The sequence below is a fragment of the Balaenoptera physalus genome (assembly GCF_965194825.1).
Source record: "Balaenoptera physalus genome assembly, chromosome: 20".
Classification (NCBI taxonomy): domain Eukaryota; kingdom Metazoa; phylum Chordata; class Mammalia; order Artiodactyla; family Balaenopteridae; genus Balaenoptera; species Balaenoptera physalus.
In genome coordinates, this window is record NC_138901.1 from 24,272,216 (window position 1) to 24,294,192 (window position 21,977).

At 53.4% G+C, this 21,977-nt stretch overlaps 2 protein-coding genes and 1 long non-coding RNA gene across 15 annotated transcripts in view; 1 reads left to right on the top strand and 2 right to left on the bottom strand.

Annotated features, from left to right (window-relative positions):
• EPN3 (epsin 3) overlaps positions 1–2,059 on the bottom strand; it is a 15,015-nt gene extending 12,956 nt beyond the window's left edge. For all 4 annotated transcript variants that reach the window (XM_082440855.1, XM_082440854.1, XM_082440853.1 and 1 more), the window contains exon 1: positions 1,923–2,059. The gene's annotated coding sequence lies outside the window, so the exon portion shown is untranslated. The remainder of the gene's footprint in view (positions 1–1,922) is intronic.
• LOC309650059 lies at positions 1,466–14,524 on the top strand. Of its 2 annotated transcripts, XR_014257387.1 has the most exons (4): positions 1,466–1,615; positions 1,896–2,365; positions 10,503–10,575; positions 14,138–14,524. It is a non-coding gene; the product is annotated as an uncharacterized lncRNA (long non-coding RNA). The 2 variants fall into 2 exon arrangements; XR_014257388.1 differs by lacking the exon at positions 14,138–14,524 and having other exon boundaries at positions 1,468–1,615; positions 10,503–11,121.
• MYCBPAP (MYCBP associated protein) lies at positions 3,533–21,871 on the bottom strand (the record flags this gene model as incomplete). 9 transcript variants are annotated; one of them, XM_082440838.1, is made up of 19 exons in its annotated part: positions 3,533–3,712; positions 5,569–5,739; positions 5,920–6,068; positions 6,541–6,656; positions 7,413–7,534; positions 7,952–8,368; positions 8,865–9,011; positions 9,814–10,001; positions 10,457–10,646; positions 11,192–11,303; positions 11,775–11,890; positions 11,976–12,091; positions 12,985–13,135; positions 13,328–13,443; positions 13,691–13,877; positions 14,667–14,770; positions 14,912–15,071; positions 15,660–15,787; positions 21,487–21,871. In XM_082440838.1, 19 exons carry the CDS (start codon positions 21,869–21,871, stop codon positions 3,611–3,613), a joined length of 3,177 nt encoding a protein of 1,058 aa, XP_082296964.1. In that variant the 3' UTR covers positions 3,533–3,610. The 9 variants fall into 9 exon arrangements, with proteins under 9 accessions (XP_082296964.1, XP_082296965.1, XP_082296969.1 ...); XM_082440839.1 differs by having other exon boundaries at positions 3,533–4,232; XM_082440843.1 differs by lacking the exon at positions 21,487–21,871 and adding an exon at positions 21,258–21,459.
• Positions 21,872–21,977: the final 106 nt, after the last annotated feature.

Genomic DNA, 21,977 nt, shown 5'->3' on the forward strand with positions numbered 1-21,977 from the left:
GTGTGCGCCCCACGGGCCCGCACCCCTCTTACCCAGAGACTGTGTGTCCCCCACGGGCCGCACCCCTCTTACCCAGAGACTGTGTGCGCCCCACGGGCCCGCACCCCTCTTACCCAGAGACTGTGTGTCCCCCACGGGCCCGCACCCCTCTTACCCAGAGACTGTGTGTGCCCCACGGGCCCGCACCCCTCTTACCCAGAGACTGTGTGCCCCACGGGCCCGCACCCCTCTTACCCAGAGACTGTGTGTGCCCCACGGGCCCGCACCCCTCTTACCCAGAGACTGTGTGCCCCACGGGCCGCACCCCTCTTACCCAGAGACTGTGTGCCCCACGGGCCCGCACCCCTCTTACCCAGAGACTGTGTGCCCCACGGGCCCGCACCCCTCTTACCCAGAGACTGTGTGCCCCACGGGCCCGCACCCCTCTTACCCAGAGACTGTGTGCCCCACGGGCCCGCACCCCTCTTACCCAGAGACTGTGTGCCCCACGGGCCCGCACCCCTCTTACCCAGAGACTGTGTGCCCCACGGGCCCGCACCCCTCTTACCCAGAGACTGTGTGCCCCACGGGCCCGCACCCCTCTTACCCAGAGACTGTGTGTCCCCCACGGGCCCGCACCCCTCTTACCCAGAGACTGTGTGTGCCCCACGGGCCCGCACCCCTCTTACCCAGAGACTGTGTGTGCCCCACGGGCCCGCACCCCTCTTACCCAGAGACTGTGTGCCCCACGGGCTCGCACCCCTCTTACCCAGACACTGTGTGTGCCCCACGGGCCCGCACCCCTCTTACCCAGACACTGTGTGTGCCCCACGGGCCCGCACCCCTCTTACCCAGAGACTGTGTGTCCCCCACGGGCCGCACCCCTCTTACCCAGAGACTGTGTGTGCCCCACGGGCCCGCACCCCTCTTACCCAGAGACTGTGTGCCCCACGGGCCCGCACCCCTCTTACCCAGAGACTGTGTGCCCCACGGGCCCGCACCCCTCTTACCCAGAGACTGTGTGCCCCCCACGGGCCCGCACCCCTCTTACCCAGAGACTGTGTGCGCCCCACGGGCCCGCACCCCTCTTACCCAGAGACTGTGTGCCCCACGGGCCCGCACCCCTCTTACCCAGAGACTGTGTGCCCCACGGGCCCGCACCCCTCTTACCCAGAGACTGTGTGCCCCACGGGCCCGCACCCCTCTTACCCAGCGACTGTGTGTCCCCCACGGGCCCGCACCCCTCTTACCCAGAGACTGTGTGTCCCCCACGGGCCCGCACCCCTCTTACCCAGAGACTGTGTGTCCCCCACGGGCCCGCACCCCTCTTACCCAGAGACTGTGTGTGCCCCACGGGCCCGCACCCCTCTTACCCAGAGACTGTGTGTCCCCCACGGGCCCGCACCCCTCTTACCCAGAGACTGTGTGCCCCACGGGCCCGCACCCCTCTTACCCAGAGACTGTGTGCCCCACGGGCCCGCACCCCTCCCATCTTCTGCTAAGGCGGCTCTAGTGCCAGGCCCTTCCCCCCCATCAGGTCCAGCTCGGGCAGTGGGGGGAGTGGCAGTGCCCTAACTCTTGCTGCAGGAGGGACAAGAGGAGTGAGCCCTAGCTCTAAGCTTAAGTCAGCCCAAAGGTAGATGTGTCTTGGGGGCACTGGAGTTGGGTGGGGGCTGTCCTGAGGCTAGAGGTGCAACAGGGGCTGAGGAGGAGTGGGCAGGAGTCTGCTGTGCGGAATGCCACCCAAGACGCTAGTCCCAGGATGGGGAGCGAGCCCCCGGAGGCCCCCTTCTTGGGGGCTGTAGGGAGGGAGGGGCGGCAGGCAAGATGCCTCCAGGTTCCTCTGTGACCCTGCCCTCCTCGTCCTTCTCCCGGGGACCTGGAAGGGAGACTAAGCCCCAAGCCTTTCATGCCAGGCACCACCGCTGATGACGGGAGCTTACCTCTGGTGCAGGCTCCCTTGGCCCCAGCCCCGGGACCACGAGCAGCCTCTGCAGTGACCCTCCAACCTGCGCAGCAGGGGGATGGCACAGCCTCGGGAGTACCCCCAGAGCCATCCACCACGGACGCTCGTCCTGGAGACCCACCCTCTCCCAGGAGGCACAGACCCCTCGGAAGGGTGGTTCAGGGTCCCCAGAATGGGCGGCTGCTCTGCCTCCTGCCTGCTTGTCTTCTGGACGCCAGGCAGCACTCAGGAGGAAAGTTGCTCAGCTGGCCAGGCAGGTCTGCCTCAGCAGTAACAGGACACAGGAGGAAGTGCAGGGCATGTTAACCCCTTCCTGCTGGCCAGGCAGGCAGCACCTTCGGAGGTGGGAGGCCTGCCTGCTGGCTGTCCCTGGGAGGTGCAGATCTGGAGCCAGTGCTTGTGACCCACTCCCACTCTGCGGTGAGTTAACCCTTCCTCTGCCTCCTCAGGGGAAATGAAGGGTGGGGAGGGGAGTCTCCAACACCCACCCCACCCCTATATTCCTCCTCTGGGCCAAGACCACCATTCCCTGGGGTCGGCCCTTTGGTGGAGTACTGCCTTGTGTGGGTTTCCATCTGGTCCCCTTGGCAACTCTGAAGGGGGCATCAGGACTTCAGGCACAGCGCCCTCTCTGCGTCTCTGACACGGGATCGGATCGGAGTGCCCTGCTCTCTCCAAACCTCCTTCCGTGTCTCAACTGGAGGATGCTTGAGGCCCATGAGGTCCTTATCAGAGGCACCAAATGCAAAACCAAGTGGGTAGGAGACTGTAGCCACTCTTCAGGTCTCCCCCTCTCCCTTCTGCTGCATCAGCATTTAAGGCCAATAAGCCCACCGTTAGCAAAGTTGTTCTTCAAACTCTGGGAGCCTGGGGCCCACTCTGCACAGGAAGCCTGGCCCAGAATGATTATTACTGACAGAGAAGAATTTATGGTGCTGAGCCTGAGCTGACAGCATGTTTCTTTGCAAGAGTCATCTCTCATCCACTTCATATTTCTCTGAGCAAGGGAGGGAGCAGAAAGTCCAGAGGCTGTTTTTAAGGTAGAAAAAATGGCTCAAAGAGGCCAGGTGGCTTGGCATGGGGAGGGGGATAAGCAGGCTAGAATCCAGAATAATCTCTGGCTGATGACAAAGGGATCTGGCCTTTAGGGTTTAAGGGTGTGGGAGCATGGTCCTCAGGGACTGGGACGAGGCCCTTGGGCCCAGTGGCAGTGTGAGGACCTCAGGGACCCAGGTCCCATGGTGTCTAGTTCTCCTCCTAGTCACATACTTTGTCATTCTTGGTGATGACACTTTGGGAAGACCTGGCTCTAGGAAGATGACCCCAAAAGTGTGGGTCAACAAAGGCCAGAGGCAGGGCCTACGAGGGGTGATGCTCTCCGTCCTGTCACCTGATTCATTCCTTGTTCTGCTACCAATTTGCTCTTCCACTCCTCATCCCACACATCACCTCCCCAGCTGTGTTTCTCTCTCCTCCTGTTGGATGGCTCCAGGAATGGGGAGGAGGGGAATCCAAGGGCAGGTGGGACATGGGAGGACCAGGAGCTGACTTCATCAAGATCTGACATTCAAGACATGGAGGCATAAGGGAAGTGGCAGGAACCTAAAGGTTCTTTATTGATTTGTTTGTTAAGCAGTTTCCCAGAAGGCAGCTCAGGCATGCAAGTCAGGTGCAGAGACGCAAAGGCTCCTTGACATTCTCTTTGGGGCTGAGCTCATCAGCCAGGACCAGCAGGTCGGTCACCAGGGCATCCAGCAGCCCATAGACCTGGAAGGATGGGATGAACATCACAGGCAAAGGTTCACTCTCTGGAAAGCACCTGCACAAGGGAGCAACCCCCATGCTGCGAGATGGATGGACACATCTACACAAGAGGGACAGCTGGAGCGGGGAGACAACTAAAGTTGTGTAGATAAAACTAAACTTTCTGTAGGACTTCTGTTTTTGCAAATAGATTTTTTTTTTTTTGCTGCGTTGGGTCTTCGTTGCTGCACATGGGCTTTCCCTAGTTGTGGCAAGCAGGGGCTACTCGTCGTTGCAGTGCATGGGCTTCTCATTGCGGTGGCTTCTCTTGTTGCAGAGCACGGGCTCTAGGCGCACAGGCTTCAGTAGGTGCAGCACACGGGCTCAGTAGTTGCAGCACGCGGGCCCTAGAGCGTGCGGGCTTCAGTAGTTGCGGCACGTGGGCTCAGTAGTTGTGGCTCGCAGGCTCAGTAGTGTGGCACATGGGCTTAGTTGCTTCGTGGCATGTGGGATCTTCCCAGACCAGGGATCGAACCTGTGTCCCCTGCATTAGCAGGTGGATTCTTAACCACTGTGCCACCAGGGAAGTCCCAGTTTTATTTTTTGAACCAGTCTGGGGTGGTAATCCTGCACTGCCCCTTGGACATATGGGGACATTAGAGCCTACAGTGGTTAAAGGGGCAATTCCAGGGAGGCCCAGGGAGCAGTGCCCATTTAGTCCCTTGGGGTGACCCAATTCTACCCTGGCCTCCTGGAGACCAACTTTCCTTCCAGTAAGATCACAGATCCACGTACTGAAATGTCTCCAAGACTGTACCCTGTGGTGGAGCTGGACCACACAAGCCTTAGCAAGTTGATTCTTAATTTCAAAGAGCCAAGCAAGAGACTAGCCCACGGGTCCTCAGAGCCCTATGATTACTTTCTAGACCCCATGGAAATCCACAAATCTCAGTCATGTCACCAACAGCAAATGGAGCTTCTGATTAAATGTGATCTGAATGTTAGCACAATGCACAATACAATCTCGGCTACCCAGCTGTCCACACCAGAGGAAGACAAAGCATTGCCATTAGACTCCTTGACATATCAAACATGGCTTTGTGGATCTCCCCTCCAAAACCAACAACAATGACAAAGAACAGAACACAACACAAAGGTGAATCCCTAAGGACCTACTGCTTAAGAACACATTTTATAAAGTCTCTCCAGCGTTTCAAAACCCTTACACTTGCTGGAAATTCACTCTACATGGTGCTCACCCAAGGAACACATCTGCCAAGACACACCTAACACAGAGAAGAAGTGGGAGCAGCAGAAAGGAAAAGGCTTCTGCTCTGTCCCCCCTAGAATCTATTTCAAAATGGCAGCCAGAGTGATCTTCTAAAGCATGAGTCAGACCATATCACTCCTCAATTCAAAACACTGTGTCCTCACAATGGCCTACAAAGCCCCACATGACCCGCTCCCTCTTGGTGGACCCTCTGCCCTTCTGTCCTCCTGGCCCACTCCCTCTTCTGCCCACAGCACTCTTCCTAGATGTCAACGTGGCCACACTTCACTTCCCTTCAACTCTTTGTTTGATGTCACCTTCCAATGAGGCCCACCTACCCCCACCCGGGGCTTCCCCGTCCCCCAGCCCTGGTCTCTTTCTTTTTCCCATAGTGCTCATCACCTAACATACCAGAGGTGTTACTTATTCATGAGGTCTGTCTTGAACACTAGGATGCCCTTCACAAGGGCAGCTCTGCTTCCATCACAGTGCAGTAGGCACTTATGGTTTGTGGGATAAACAGAATGAATGAGGGAGCCAGGGAGTGGAGGAAGGTATGCAGGGCAGATGTGAGTGAGGGGAGGGCTGAGTGCCAGGCTCTTGCCCTCACCTCAGTATGCAGCCTCTGGGTGTATTTCTCCATGACCAGGGGATCTATGGGTTCCTGAGACAGGATGATGCTGTCAGGGGCAGGGTCTTCCAAGGAAAGCCTGTCCCGACTTGTAGATTTCATCAGTTTCTTGTCATCCTTTGCTTTGTGCTTCTTGCTGTTTAAACGGTCCTGCTTGGAGAGACAGAGACATGCCCAGCCTTCAGTAGCTCCTGAGGGAGGTCCAGGACTTTCTCAAGAGCAGCTTAGTGGGGAGCAGGGGCATCACGCTGGAGTGACTGCCCACCTTCCGCAGCCCCTCCTATCCCTTCCCCAGCCCGTGCCCCCAGGCCCAGATGACGTGCTACCTGCCTCTTTCCCAGGTGGCAGCTTGGCTCCTTTTTTATCATCTTTGTCTTTGATTCCCAACTGCTTCTTTTCTTGAGATGGCCCTTTCCTGTCCTCCTTCCCCACTCTCCCGGAAGTCACCTTCACTTCTGTGACAGGAGGTGATTTTCGATCTGAGGGAGGTGAATGGAAGACAAATGGCCTGTGGCCTAGCTGCCCCCACAGGCAGGAACTGGGAGAGCAATGGGCCCTGGGCCAGCAGTGCTCTAGCTATTTGAGAGAATCCCCACAGACTGGGAGCAAGGCCCTGGTTCAGGTGCATGACCTGTGGAACAGGACTGTAGGGCAGGGGTGAGAGGCCCAGGCTCTAGTCCCAGCTCCACCATTTCCCCACGTGCGGGATGGCAAGTCATCTTGCCTCTCTGGGACTCCACCTGTAAAACGTGGGGACTGAACTAAGGTGATTGTTAAGGTTGTTTCTAGGTCCCAAATTCTGGCAGCAGATAAAAAGGTAGCAAGAGGCCTACCCCATGGACCAACCTAACAGAGGTTCCACCAGAAGCGTACAAATGGCTGAGGCGCCACTGCCGCCCGGGCAGAGGGACGGGAAGGACTACGTGGAGGTGTGGCTGCACGGTGTCTGACCTTGCTCTTCTGGCGTGTGCAAGTAGACGGTCTCCTTCTCAGGCAGGCCCAGCAGAGCCCTCAGCCACAGGGAATGGCTCACCAGGCTGTCAATCACATCTCGCCACAGTTGCAAACTAGAGAGCAAGATATATTGGAGAAAAGCCATCGTCCCTCATTTGCCCTTGAACCTGTAGAGGCTTGGTCCTTCCCTTTCAAGACACTGGTGCCAGGAACTGCCACAGAAGCACCATGCCTCTGTCCAGCCAGCACCGTCACTGGCACCCATGCAAGTGCTGGGTTGGGGATCTGGCTTCCCTCGGGTGGTAGCCAAGAAAAAGTGGCCCAAGGATAAGGTTAGATCAGTCTTGAACTAACTCCATCTTGAAACCATGGCTAGAACTGGATCCAGTCCCACTGGAGGGGCTAGACTTGCAAAAGATTTCCAGGACAAGGCTCCTGGGGATGTGTTCTGAGGGCCTTGCAAAAGACCCCCCAAGCCTATCCAAGCGAGTTGCAAGCAGGCGATGGGAAGACTGGCAACCAAGTGAGGCTTTTCATGGAATAGGTCCTCTTCCCACTGCCCTCTGCTATCTCCTCTGCTCTCAATGAGCATTCCTCCGCTCAGTGAGAAGGAACAAGGAAAGAAGGGGAAAAGGTCTAGGCGCGTACTCTGCTGTGGCTCCTCCCCAGAGGGCAGCTGGCATAGGGAGAGCAGCTGCAGGGGCTGCTGCGGCAGCTGCCAGGCCATAGAATGTGTGCAGCATCTTTCAGCAACCTGATCTCAAAGAGAGCTCAGCCCCCTTGAGTCCTGGGACTGCTTGCCCAGAACCCCTGACCACACGCCGCAAAGGGGAAGGGATGGGAGCAGCTCTCCTGGTGGCGGTACCTACCACATCTGGTACAGGAAGTCAGACTGCAACGGCCGCGGTTCCTGGCACAGCTCCAGGGCCGCTTTGTTCAGCCTGATTAGGGCATCTTCTCTCTGGTTCTCCTCAGGGAGTGCCATCACTACCTGGCCGGTCAGAGGAACCATGGGCAACCGTTCTGCCCAGGACACCAGGGGCTCCTGTGTCCTCTACTAATAACAGGTGTGGTGTGGTAAGGGCAGGTGGCCAGGAGGGGATGCAGCCATGGAGAGTCTGTCTGGGTGCCTTCTGTGGGAGCCTGGGCCCTCCCTCAGAAATCTGTACCCATGAACCCCTTTCCAAGGTTTGCCAGGGTCAGAGAAGGAGCCCCTTCTGCACCACAGTGGCCTAGGCACCCAAGATAAAGAGAGATGACCAAGAGATTGCTTTCTCCGGGCCCTCAGAAGGTTGTTTCTCTGCCCCTGGGGGTGGGAGGGGCTGCTGGGGCAGCTCAGGCCAGAAGCACAGACACCTGGCTATGCCTGGGCCCTTCTCCACCAACACCCCCAGGGCTGGGGAGGCACCTTTCTGAAGTCCTCCAGGCAGAGGTTCCACTCCGGTGGGGGAAGGCCGTCCAGCTCCCGGGAGCTCCTGACACTCTCCAGGTCTGGGCTCCCCTCCACCAGGATCTCCTCCATGATGCTCTTCCGCTGAGAACCCGGACCACTCTTCTGGGACCCAACAGGATCTCGGGAGTCCCTGAGGGCCTCACTCTCCTGTCGGGGCGGTCGGGGGTCCAACGCTGGGCTCTTAAGGTGCGCAGAAGACTCGACCTTCATCGAGGCCTCCTCCCAATAGGCTGACGGGGCCGCAGCAGCCTGGGCCCTGGGACTGAGGTGCTCCTCCTCGCCCGGCCTGGCCTCCTCAGCCTTGGGGGGCAGGATGATGTACTGGCACCACAGTCTGTGCAGGTTTTGCACCACTTGGTGCTGGTAATGCAGCTGCAGCAGAGGCAAGGGAAGACACGTGATGGGGAGGCTGCAACATGGGAGACCCAGAGCCCGAGCCAGCCTGCTCCAGCTTCCCGTTCCCTCGAGAGCGCCGATGGAGGAGGCAAGAGGAGGCTGGCAGGAGCTGCTGGGCCCAGAGGGGCTCCCCACTTCCCTTTCAACCTAAGCATCTCCAACGTAAAGCTTTTTATACATTTGGGCTTCCAAGGAAGATTGAGTTTGAATTAAGACGTTTTTGAAGCTCTGTTATCACCAAGCATCCACTTACACTAGCTAAGTTATCTTGGGCAAATGACTTAAGCTCCCTGGAGCTCAGTTTCTCCCATATAAAATGAGAATATAAATAGTACCCATCTCACAGGACTGCTGTGGAGAAACTGAGTTACTCACGGGAGATGCTAAGAACAGGTCCTGGCACATCAAAGGGTTTGCTCTTACTTTCTCCCAGGGCACGCACGAGGGGCAGGGGCCAGCGCTGGGCCTGTACCCGAGGATTCCTATGGTGGAACAAGTCCTCCTCGGTGAGATAGGCGTCCACAGGTGACTGTGCACGCTCCGGGGTCAGGATCGCCCTCAGCAGCTCCTGTAGCATGCTCTCCACGACGGTGACTGCCTCGTGGGAAGCCAGCTTGTTCTGAGGAAGGGAAGGTGGCATGAGCGGCAGCTCAGGCTTCCAAAACCCATGTTACATCCTTGGGGCCGCACGGTTTGGGCCCTGTTGAGAATGTGGCTTGGCCACATGGTCAGTGTCACAGAAATAGTAGAGGGGCATCTTGTGAGAAAGGCTGGTCCTATAGTCAGCAAGTAAAGCAGACATTACGTTTGTCAAAATCACCTTTGTTCACCAAGGGTTGAGCCCCAGCTGAAGCAGCTGGCTTGTGTCTGGGGGCCACGACGAATAAAAAAGCACAGCTTTCTCCAGAATCCCACAAAGCACAGCACCAGATGGCCAGGCTATGAGATGGACTGGGGCCGGCAGATTCCCAGTTCCCACCTCATACTCACTCCTGGGTGCCGGCCCCACTAGTTAAATTGTTCTCTCTGGTTTTGCCTGGTTTTGAAGTCATGCCAGCTAAATGCAATTCCACTGGATAGTACCAGACAACAGTGAACAGATACAGTACCGGTGCAGAGGGTCATTCGTTGTGCTTGTACTCAGATAAGTACTTCCATGCAGTCTGCATCTTAAGGCCCAGTCTCATTTCTTTCTAATGCAGTGGGGCCGAGCATGGTGAAGCTCAAAGCCACCCCTTCTCTTGCCTGCCCGCCCATCTTTTATAACACAAAGCCCCGAGCAGCGTGTTTTGAGCAAGAGTGTGTTTTTGAAAAATTCACCTCTCGGGCTGGGAGAGACAAGATCCCTGCAGGCAGTGCCAGGAAGAACACCAGGTTAACCTATCTAGTGTCCACAGGGGCCAAGATCCTGGGTCCCTTACCTCCAATAACTTCCTCTCATCCCTAAAAATGTCCTGGGTCAGGGAGACTGCATGGAGATTGACCTGCAGGAGAGCACCTCCTAATAGGGTGGGGTGGGTTCCAAACTCCCAACACTCCCTGAAGATCCCAGCATTCAAAGACTTAAAGAAGAAGGTAAAGTTTCTGGTTTCTCCAGGCAGAATCACACCTGAGAGGGACAGAGAAAGAGGTTTTCACCAAGTAGGAGCCACTGAGCCCCAAGCCTGCATGTATAAAGCTAACTAAGCCCTGGTCAGGGTGACCAACTGTCCCAGCTTGCGCAGGACTGAGGGCTTTCTTGGGATGTGGGACTTTCAGTGCTGAAACCGGGAATGTCCCGGGCAAGAGGGGCAGGTGGTCGTCCCAGCCTCAGGCCTGTGCGTATGGGTAACTGAACATCTAGAATGCTTCTGCTCCCCGCTGTGTTCTGCTTCCCCCAGGTGGCTCACTCCCCTGTGTTCTCAAGCGTTCCACCGTTCCCCCAGCTGCCAGGAACAGTTAGGAGACAACACACTTCCCAGGATGGGCGGGACAGGCGGGAAGAGGGGCTCACACTTGCAGGGGCTGGGCATTAGCTAGACTTTGGCTGCAGGAGGGGTGAGTGGGGCAGCTTCTCCCAGGCACCTTCCCGATTGTTGAAGTAAAACCGCTGCATCCTATTCCTCTTCAGGTCTTGGAAAGAGTCCAGCTGGGACCTCCGCCGCCAGTCATACCAAATGGCCACTGTGCCATTATTGACCACGGTCAGTTCTGAAGATGCTTTCTCCCCTTCTAGAGTTTCAAAGGTCAAGCGGACAGCAATTCCAACATGTCTCTGGGGAGAGAAGAGGCATGAGAGATAGCTCTGTGGGAGGTCCTGGCCTAGGGTGACCAACTCAGCCTGGTTTGCCGGGACTTTTCCGGGTTTGGCACTGGAAGTCTCCTGGGCCTGGCCACTCTCAAACAGATAGGTATCATACCCCAAAAGTGGCTGTCCCTGCCGTCAGCAGTAGGAGAGGAGATAAAACAGATTTTTAAAAACATTTCTGCTCCTTAGCATCTGAAGAATATTTCAGAACCTTCTTAAAGCCATACCTGTCTGAGAAGGTTTGCTTATTTACATGTTTGGGACTAGGTACAAACTGGGTGGCTTGTGATACTCTCTTTTCAGCCTTGTGACACTCTCTTTTCAGCCTTGTGACTTTATTCTGGCTCAAGTTAGCATTGCTGTTACCATTTTCAGACATATACTGAAAGCATGACCAGATAAAAAGTCAAATAGGAGACCGTGCAGGCTCCTTGTGACTGCCGCAGTCACGCTGGGACTGCCCCACGAGGGAGGCCCTTCCAGCAGGTGGGTGAGGGTGAAGGCAGTTTTACCTTGTCCTCTGGGTTACTGCCTCGGATCCAGCAAGCTGGCTTCCCACAGAACAGCAGAGAAGGGCCAAGAATAGGCATAGGGACCACATCAGGGTAATTGCCCAATACGTCTCTGTAAGAAAAAGCAATGACTTATTTTCCCTGAGTCTGCCACAGTCTTGCCACGTGGAGCCCACGGAAATGGCTGCCAGAAAGTCTGGAGATGTGCCCGGCTCTGCCCTCCAGAGGAGCATCATCGGCTCCATCCTGCTCCGGTCCTGTAGTGGGAGGTTCTTGGACATAAAGAGGCTCTTCACGCAGAGCCACTCAGCACTGGGAGAGTCTGGAGGGGCCCCATTTATGAGCAAAGGAATGTCTAGGAAATCTCCACTAGGAGTTGGTTGCTGGAAGAGAACAGATGGCAATAGTAAAGCGAGCACAGGTGTTCCTTCGAATGGGCTAGAGGAGGGGGTGACAGCCACTAGCAAGAGGCTGGAATGGAGGCACCCTGATTTCAGGGAGGGAAGCTTGCCCTACAATACTTGAAGGTGCTGGGGAAGCCACACTACCCAACCGCTCTCCCTAGGGCCCCGGCCCAACTCACAAGTGCACTGTGTCTTCAGAGGAGCTTTCCTGGCTCCTTTCAAACACTGAATAGTCTTCCACCATAACAGTGGAGAAAGGCCGCCCTTTGCCCACCACCTCCAGGCCATCAATATCCTCAGAGAGACAGAGAAAGGAAAGGTTAGCTGACTGAAGATAGGCACCACCCTGAGGGGCCTCAGACTAGGCACAGACTACCAACCTGCTGGCTAAAATCCAGCTCTGCCATGATGCTCTGCAGTTCCTTGCGTCGGTAGGTCAGAAACAGACTCCGATCCCAGGTGTAGCGGTACCAAGCATCCTTCTGGGCTGGCAATCCTAGAGCAGGGTCCAAGGACCCTCAGCACAGGCTGCTGCCACGCCCCCTTCCCCAACCACTTTCAAGGGCTCTGAGAGTGCCCATTCCAGCACCGTTTCTGAAAGAGCTGAAAACACAGCTTCCCTGTGAGCTGGGCTCCCCTCCTCCTGGTCCCACACCTACTGCCTCAGCAGCCCTGCACAGGATTCTTGCAAAATTAGCTTCCAAACCATCAAATCTTTGGATTATAATAAAAGTAACAATAGCAGCTACCTTTTATTGAGTGTTTAACAATGGGCCAGAACCTCTTAATACACATCATGTCTCATTTAACCCTCTCACAACCCCATGAGTATTTTACAGATAGGGAAAGTGAGGACCAGAGAGGTTAAATAACTCGCTGGTGTTCACAATCTCAACACAGCTGGGATCTGAACCCAGACAGTCTGGCAGCCTTTAAAGCAGTGCTGCCCATTAGAAATATGATGCACACCATAAATGCAAGCCATGTATATGTAATTTAAAATTTTCCAGATGCCATGTTTAAAAAGGTAAAAAAAACCCAGATGGAATTAATTTTAATAATATAGTTTAACCCAATATATTAAAAATCTTATTTCAACACGTAATCAATACAAAAATTATTAACAAAATCTATTTTTTCGAACTGATCTTCGAAACCCAGTGCAATGCTTACACTTACAGCACATCTCAGTTCAGACCGGCCACTTTCCAAGTGCTCAGCAGCCACGGTGGCTCAGCTGCAGTAAGGACAGCACCGCCCTAGAGCCCAGGCTTCTGCCTGCTCCTCCCACCACGGCTACCACGGTCTTACTGAAGAGAGGACTGAACCTCCACCCCAGAGCCCTGATCTTTCACCCCTAGCCGGTCACATTTACAGCCCGCTCCTTACCCATCTCCACCTGGATGGAGCGGGGCTTCCCGATGTGAGTGATGGGTTCCACAAGGCCACGCTGAGTTTTTGTCTTTGTCATTACCAGACCCATCATTTCATCTCCCAAGTATTCCAGTCGACTCCAGAACCCAGTGGTCAATCCACAGCCCTGGTGATGGAGGACAGATGAGTCAGACCACCTGAGCACCTTGGAGAGAGGCTGGTGGGGAGCCTGGGAAGACAAGAGCTCCACAGACTACAGATGCTCCCTCTGGAGCACTGCTCTGCACTGGATAGATTTTTTTTTTGTCCCCAGGTGTCCAGACCCCTCCCACAGGGTACCTGGGAATGCTGTCCTTACCTTCCCATCAGGCCGTGTTGGCAGTGTACGGTCAAGGAGCTCCCGTTCCTCCTGGATCTTTCTGTAGGTCTCCCCCGTGTGCATCAGCAGCTCGCCGACTGGCTTCTTCAGCCGTTCTAGCAAGAGAGCCAAGAATGCAGTCCCGCCACCAAATCAGAACAGGGGCCCGAGCTCTCTGCACTGATCAGCTCCAGTCACTGGGCTGATTTCACGACCCACTAAGAGCAAGAAGCACTTGGGAGTACTCAGCACAAACGTGATCAGCCTGAATCCAGGTTCTGGAGGTGGAGGGAGAGAAAAAACACAGCAGCAGAGCCTTGATGCCATATGAGGCCAGGCAGGAGCCCTGTCCGCTCTGCTCACCACTGAGGGTTTCCTGCTGCTTCTTCCGAAGGGCTATGTTGCGCTGCCAGTTTTTCAGAAAGTTGTGCTGAAGAGGTGGGGCCCAGGGAGGATGTGCCTTCTCTTCTTTTGGGGCTTCCTGCTTCGGCTCTTCTTTAGCTGAGATGAGGGTCATCAGACAGGGTGGGGTGTGTATCAGCTCAGCCAGCTGAAAAGAGCAACGTGAGTGTGGAGGGCAGGGGAAGGCGTTGAACCGGGGCAGAGCAGACTTCTCCAGGCCGAAATCCCTGCTGTCCTCCCGCTCTGCTGAGTCCCTCCTTTCCAGGACCCCAAGGTAGCAAGTGACAGAAAGCAAATCGCAGAACAAGGGGGGCTTGGAAGCTGCTGTCAGTCCCCTCTCGCCTAGAATGGGAACGCTTGTTCTAAGATTGTGGTCAACGTCTTTTAATGTGTCTGTCCTCCTTACAGCTGGTGTTGACACCCTCACCTGCTGCATGACTGAGCCATTTTTATTGGACCCCAGGCCTCTTAGCACCTGAGCAATCAGAGATTCTTTGCCTGGAACCAGAGAATTAAAGAAACTGAAAGACAGACAGACTCTCCATGTGGCCCTGGGAGCTGTGGGGAACCACCTTCCTCCACCATGTGGACTGAGGAGGAGAGCAGGCCAGTCTTTCGAGAAGGGGAGATAAAGTCGGGGCGCAGAGGAGCAGAGGGCAGTGAGGGAGCGTGGGCTCAGTCTGACGGGAGCCAGACGCACTCTCGCCTTTGGGTTCCTCAAGGCACTTCTGTCTCCTTATAGTGAATTCCTGACTTCAGCTGAAGCTAGCCTATGTTGGCTGCATCATTTGGGGGGAAGGGTCACTTATCACCTCAGATTCTGGGGCCCAGAGCCTGGACTCTCTCTGTAACTCCAGTCCTGCTGGACTCTGCCAGGTGGTAAGACCGCAATGACATCAGTGACTTCTCTCCCCCAGGCAGCTCTGTACAAACGAACCTGGGTGTTCCCTCGAGCAACTGCAATTCTCTTAAAGTCCTGGAGACTCCCCAAGATGTGGTGGGGCAGGATCTGGTCACTGCCATGGAGGATGTCACCCGGCCCTGGGGGTAAAAAGAAGAGGGGAGAAGCTAAGCTATAGCCAGCTGGTATAAACGATTCAAGAGGCTACTCTCTGATGAGGACCTGGCATTCTCTCCAGGAGGACCCGTGAATTCAGAGGCCAGGGCCAAGGCTGGGCATACCAGAGTAGTCCAGGGGCTTCGTGGCTGCATCTGGAGTAGCAGGATGTGCTACCAAGTGGCAAACCTTCTTCTGATGATCCTTGGGTTTGAGTTTACGGATGATAAGTTTCTGGGTAATTACAGGTTTATCTTCTGTTTCAATAAGGCCAGGAATATGTTGCTAAAAAGAAATAAAACAAGGAGATTCCACATGAGATCAGGAGGAGGAAAAACACCAACCTTCTCCTCTGTCCTAATTCTTGGTGGAATTCCTGAAGGCGGATAAGTCTGTTTCTCTAGATCTCTAGATCTGTCCATATGTTCTGTCGAGGAAATGCCTGTGTAACAGCTATGAGGCTTAGTAACATCCTGGAAAAAAAAAAAAAAAAACATCTCATGCCTCCAGATAGTTCAGGTGAGAAGTGGCTGACTCTCCCGGGGAAAGCAGGGGGTTATCCACATCTGTAACTTTGCTTCTTAAACTCATTTTCCCTTATGTGAAATGGGGATGGCAGCACTTGCCTCTATGGGAAGCAAATTACTTCATTCTCTCTTCTCTGTGGTTCTATATGAACCTTAGAAATATTAAACAAACAACATGGTAAATTCCTTTAAATGCAAAAGTGAACAGATTTATGTTTGATGGATTTTTCCATGGAATTAGACACTCTCTCTGAGTAGGGAGGCAGTGGACATGGTTGAAGTTCTAGACAGCCCAGGTGGCAAGGAGAAGTTCCTGCAGGAAGGGATCCCTGGACTTCATCCTTACCTTCCTCAAGTCTTCCTTCTTAATGGCTAAGGCAAGAATGTCATCTCCTTTTAGGACATTGCTAACAGGTTCAGGTTCTTCCTGAATGGGGGGTGTGGGCTGTTCAGGTACCTTTGCCCGCTTCTTTTCTGAAGAGGAACAGAAAGTTCAAGTGCTTAAAAATAGATATATATTAGGGCTTCCCTGGTGGTGCAGTGGTTGAGAATCTGCCTGCCAATGCAGGGGACACGGGTTCGAGCCCTGGTCTGGGAGGATCCCACATGCCGCGGAGCAACTGGGCCCGTGAGCCACAATTACTGAGCCTGCGCGTCTGGAGCCTGTGCTCCACAACAAGAGAGGCCGCGATAGTGAGAGGCCCGTGCACCGTGATGAAGAGTGGCCCCCGCTTGCTACAACTAGAGAAAGCCCTCGCACAGAAACGAAGACCCAACACAGCCATAAATAAATAAATAAATAAATAAAATTTAAAAAAAAAAAAAAAAAAAAAAATAGATATATATTAGACTTCATGGTGGGGGTGTAAAGCTAGCCACCTGGATGGACAGCAGAGGCTGCCAAGGTGGCCTGGGCAGCACTTTGCTGGGGTGACAGGAGTTCTCTCTTGTAGGTCCCCCCCGCCACCACAGTGACCGAGGCTTCTGTAGCTGGAACTGAGAACAGAAGACGTTCCATTCCAGGCTGTGCTATTTATAAGCTGGACAACCTTGGGTACATCACTTAACCTCTCTTGGTCTCAGTCCTCTCTTTTGTAAAAAGAGGAAGCTGGACTAAACCAGTGGTTCCCAAATATTAGTCAGGTGTCTGTCTCAGAATCTCCTGGGGGTTTTACAAATACAGCTTCCTGGCTCCTGTGCTTTTAAAACTCCCTAGGTGGCTCTGATGCACAGTGCTTTGGGACAACTGGATGAGATGCTTTCTTAGCCTCTGATCCATTCTTCTGGGTGAAGGCATTGAGTTTCCTAAGACACTGATGAAAATTCAGATGCTCTGGGGAAAGCAGAACGTTTACCACTGACCATTTACTTCACATTCTTCATTTAACAAATACTGTTTAAGCATCTTCTACATGTCAGGCACCGTGCTGGGTTTTGAGGATACAAGGCAAAGTCTTAGGCTTCAAAGAGCACATGCCCATGGGAGACAAGACTGTCAAACAGACTGAAGTAGGGTGACTATGGGAGCATCCAGGGGACCCCAGTCTGGTGTGTGGGGTGGTCAGGTAGGGCTTCCTAAGGAGGTAATTAGACTGAGAGCTGAAGGATGAAGAGAGACAATGGAAAGAGAATGGAGAACAGGAATTCCAAAGGGCATAGCATGAAGAGGCCTAGAGGCAAGAGAGAATGGAGTACCTGCCTGGAACTCAAAGCACCTGTTTTTAAATAGCTGGAGGGCAGCGAGGTGGGAGGTAGGAAGCAGCGTCTGGAGAGAAAAGTAGGAGCCATATCACTAAGAGCTTAGTGAGCCGTGTAAAGGACTTCAGTTTTTAGCCTGTGGACCATGACATGGCAAAGAACGGATTAGGGGGTGCAAGACTGAGCACAAGATTATTTAGGAGTCTACTGCGGTGGTGAGGTGGCTGGCGGAAGTAGCTCATGAGCCTGGAGGAAAGTGGAGCCATCTGAGCCTGTATCTTCCATGCGCCATGCCAGAGCACGGTACGGAGAACGCATGGGGCGGAAGCAAGCTTCTTCCCAACGAGGACATATTCCCTGCCTTCCTTCCACAGAGGTGGGTTAACAGTTTCAAATGCATCTCGTTTCTCTGGCTGGTATCCTCCTGTCTGCTGCCCTCTGGTTCAGAAAGCTTAGATATAAGGCCCTACACAAAATAATCAAGAGAAAACCTAAGCACTGTCTTTAATGACTTTAAAACACAACTTGGTTTTGTCCACTGTTTCTCACAGTATTCTAATTTTTAAGAAGCAATATCATTAAAACATCAACACAAGTGTTTCAGTTACCAAAATCAAACTATTTTTTAGAAAATGCCCACATACTCAGTGGCAAAAAAAAACCCCAAGCCAGAATCATTCTAAACATAACTCTAGGGACTTCCCTGGTGGCGCAGTGGTTAAGAATCTGCCTGCCAATGCACGGGACACAGGTTCGAGCCCTGGTCTGGGAAGATCCTACATGCGGCGGAGCAACTAAGCCCGTGCCCCACAACTACTGAGCCTGCGCTCTAGAGCCCGAGAGCCACAACTACTGAAGCCCGCGCACCTAGAGCCCGTGCTCCGCAACAAGAGACGCCACCGCAATGAGAAGCCCACGCACCACAACGAAGAGTAGCCCCGCTCGCCGCAACTAGAAAGAGCCCGCGCGCAGCAACAAAGACCCAATGCAGCCATAAATAAATAAATAAGTAAAATTTAAAAATAAAATAAAATAAACATAACTCTAAATTTCGCTATCGACCAGAGTCTACCTCCTCAGCAGTGGGGTCAGCGGAAACTCAGGAGCATCTACCAGTCAAGCCACATGGCCCTGTGCACACAAACACACATGGGGCCGAATGGCTTGACGGCGAGTTCTGGTCCCATCCCCACCATGTGTGGAGATGCAGACTTAGGTTTTGGTCTCTACTTCCCCTCTCCCTTCTACACAGTCACCAAAGTTGGTGGTAGCCCAAGAGAGAATTGGTACTAGTTGAAGGTTCCCTTTTATAGATATTTTGGTATTATTTATATTCTCCAGGAGATTTGCTTCCTCTGTCCATCACCCTGGCTGGTTCTACATCTTCTCAAGGGATTAAACATCTCCAGATATATGCTTTTTACTGATGGGTGTAATACACATAATTACCATGTGTAAATTTATAAACCTTCAACATTGCTGAAGACTTCTGAAATAGTCAGTGAAACTCTGGTCTGAGGTTTTTCTAAGATGGTTACCTTCAATGTAGTGCAATACATGCTCTGCTACTGTATAGTCAGGGAATGGTGTGTTCTAGTTAATATTCATAGAAAGGATATATACATTTTAAACTTCAATTCACCCTAGAGAATGTGAATATTTACCAAGTACCTTCTATGTACTATAAATTACAGAGAAAATGGTATAAAAGGTTAAGATATGGCTCCTTCTCTTGAGGAACTGAAAGATGCAGCAGACACTAACACACACCAATCATAACCTAAGAGCCTAAATTAGTGGCACAGACAATAGCTTTGGTTACACATCAAAGAAGGAACAGATGGATGTAGATTATAAAGTTAGGGCTCTAAGGAAAGTTTCAGAAGAGCAGCTGCAGTGGTCAGAGGCAGCTTCACCAGTTAAGTTAGACCTTGAAGGACCAGAAGGCCTCGCATAGGCAGAATAGCAAACAGAGGTGTTCCAGGTGAGATCACAATCAGAGCAAAGGTGGAGGCAGGGCTGAGCATGGCATATGTGAGGCATGGTGACACAGAAGGCCTGTAGAGGAGGTGGGGGTGATAGTGGGGATGAGAGGAAAACCAGGGCATCATGGCTTTGTAAACTAAGTCTGAAGCATCTGATCTTCCTCCGTCAGCAAGAAGGAGGTTTGGTTCAGAAGAATGAGTTGATGAAAGCAGCATTTCAGAGTGACTCATCCTATGAGTGTAAGCCAGGTGGACAGGAGGGGCAGGGACAAGTTGGGGAGGCCAGGCAGGAAGGATGATCCTGTGGGGGTCATTTCAGGGCCTGTGGGAGGTTTCCACAGGTCAGAGTATGTCTCACTACTGAACCTGTAGAGGGCCAGCTATTTCCAGTTCTTTGGTCTGGAAACCCAAGCTGAGTGGGGTTCCTGGTGAGCCACACAGCTGGCACTTCGCCCTTGTCCTGACAGCTGTGAGGGGGTCAGAGACCAGCCCCCTTGCATGGGGCAGTCAGATGACACCTCTGCTGGAGCTAGCCCACGCAGCTGGAAGCAAGGTGCTCAGGTAGGGTGGGAGGGACAGGGTTGGGAGACAGGGAGGGGGGAGCTACGGAGGGAGAAGAAACCTGGACTCTATTTTTTCTGCTTCTCGTTTCATCTAAATGTTATTCTTTATTAGTGTTGATTAAGGTCTTCAGGAAATTCTGACCTCACAGTTGCACTGGGGGAACCAAGGGAGGGGCTGTCCCTACCAGGGCTGAGCTTTAATTGATGGTGGAGAGGGATCTGGTACTGCTGGGAGTCTTCCCAGTTTCTTAGCAACAACAGCAGGGAGAAACCTAGGAGTCAAAGGGCTCAGGTCCCTAAACAGGTTTAAAGTCACAATATTTGCTTGCCTTTTTGCTATAATTCAGAGTTCTTGGAGAAACACAGCGAAAGATTACAGTTGTTGATTAACTTTATTATATTGGCGGGGGAGGAAGTATTGCCTACTACATTAGAGGCTTCCCCCAAGATATTTAGGAGGAAAAAGGTACCTTGCATGCTTCTTTCTTTCCTCACCTTAATGCATGTTCTTAAATGAAGGACTATTTATTTATTTATTTTTAAATTATTGTTTCTGATTTTATTTTTTTTAATTTTTAAAAAATTTTTACTGAAGTATAGTTGATTTACAATGTTGTGTTAGTTTCAGGTGTACAACACAGTGATTCAGTTATACACACATATATATATATAATTTATTCTTTTTCAGATTCTTTTTCCTTATAGTTTATTACAAAATACTGAGTATAGTTCCCCGTGCTATACAGTACATTCAAGGGCTATTTAACAAACTAAATTTCCTCTTATTAAAAATAAATATGCAATGAAAAAACTCTTTCCTTGATTTGTTTACAGCAGAAAGTTCAAATCTGATAAGATCCCCAGAAACTAGGTAAGCAGGAGGCAGTACCTAGGAAAGCCCTTGACTGCCCTTGGGAAAGAAGACCAGCTATTTTTCTCTCTTTCTTTCTTAACTGTTAAAAATTATATCATGAAAGAGCATCTCAATGTTGCCTACATTGGACTTTTATACTATGAAGAAGCATTAAATAAAGGCATTCTTTCCAGGCCTCCCAGGGAACCCTACTGTCTCCAGGCCTGCCCCCTCCTCACACTGAGCTCGCACCACAATCTGAGGCTGGGTCTCCCCAAGGCCTGCAACGGCATGCCGACTTTCTGACCTAGCATGTAAAGCCAGTTTGTGGTCTGGTCCCTGATCACCTGTGCAGTCACCTCTGGCTCCTTTCCCCCTTCTCCACACTCACCACCTCTGCCCTGGCCATCAATGTCACAGTTCCATGCCTCAGCTGATGCTGCTCCCTAGGCCTGGAGAAGCAAATCGCTTTTTTTTTTTTGACTAGCCATAAATGTCATCTTCTTCAGAAAACTATCCCCTCTAACTCTACCATCCAAGGCTTGGGTCAGGTGCTCTGATCCCCCTTAATACCTATGGGCTCCTATATCACAGCCTTTATACTTGATCGGTTTCTCCTCCTCCGTTTCCTGAGGTCTGGGGTCCCACAGTTACCACCGATAGCGTTGTTGCCCAGCACAGTGCCCACACACAGGTATAGGGCACGCCTTGTACCGCACCCCATTCCCGCGTGATCTTTACCTCCATCCTGGTGTCACCCCCATCCTCCAGGCCCCGTGTCGTGAATCCCAAGAACCCCTGCCCCTGTCTGGCTTTCCTGAGCTCCCAAGGCAGCCAGCGCCAACCTTTCACGCTCTCTGGGGCCTCCAAGAATCTGTTTGTAGGTATTCTAAGGCGGGACTCCTTCTTTAGAGACTTCATGGTGCCGCCCCGGCTGTGAGCGTGGCCCTGCGCCGCCGGGACCCGGAAAAACCGGGCTGTGCGGCAGCTCCCGCGACCCTGCGCGCGCCCGCCCGCCAGAGGCCGCCCGGGCGTCCATAGCAACCAGCGCCCCGAGCGGGGGCGCGCACCCACCGAACAACTTGGGTGGAGACTGCTTGGAAACCACCTTTTTCATCTTGCCGCGCCCACCCGCCAGCCGCCAGCCGCCAGCCGCTCTTCTGGCGCTGACCCTGAGAACGCCCCAGACACGGGTGACGTCACAGGAGGCGCCGGCGGGCGCCGACACGTCAGTAGCCAGGCGGGCGGGGCGGAGCCAGGCGGGGGAGAGTCGACTGGGGGGTGGGGGAGAGAAACGGAGGAAGCAAGTAGGGGCTCCGTGACCCTCTCGGCCGTTTCCCGGTGCCCCCGACTCCCACCACGGCCTGCAGCCCGGCTCCCGCTGTCCCTCGGCCCGTCCGCACAGCCACCACGGGATCGAGCCTTTCACGCGGTGCGGAAAACCCCTGATTCCTCCCATGGACTTCAGTTGCCCGGTGGCCCCTGCTTGTCCCCTACACGGGCCGGGTGACCTCCCCGCCCACCAGTTCCCAGACGAGCCAAGCTTTTACCCCGACTTGGGGACT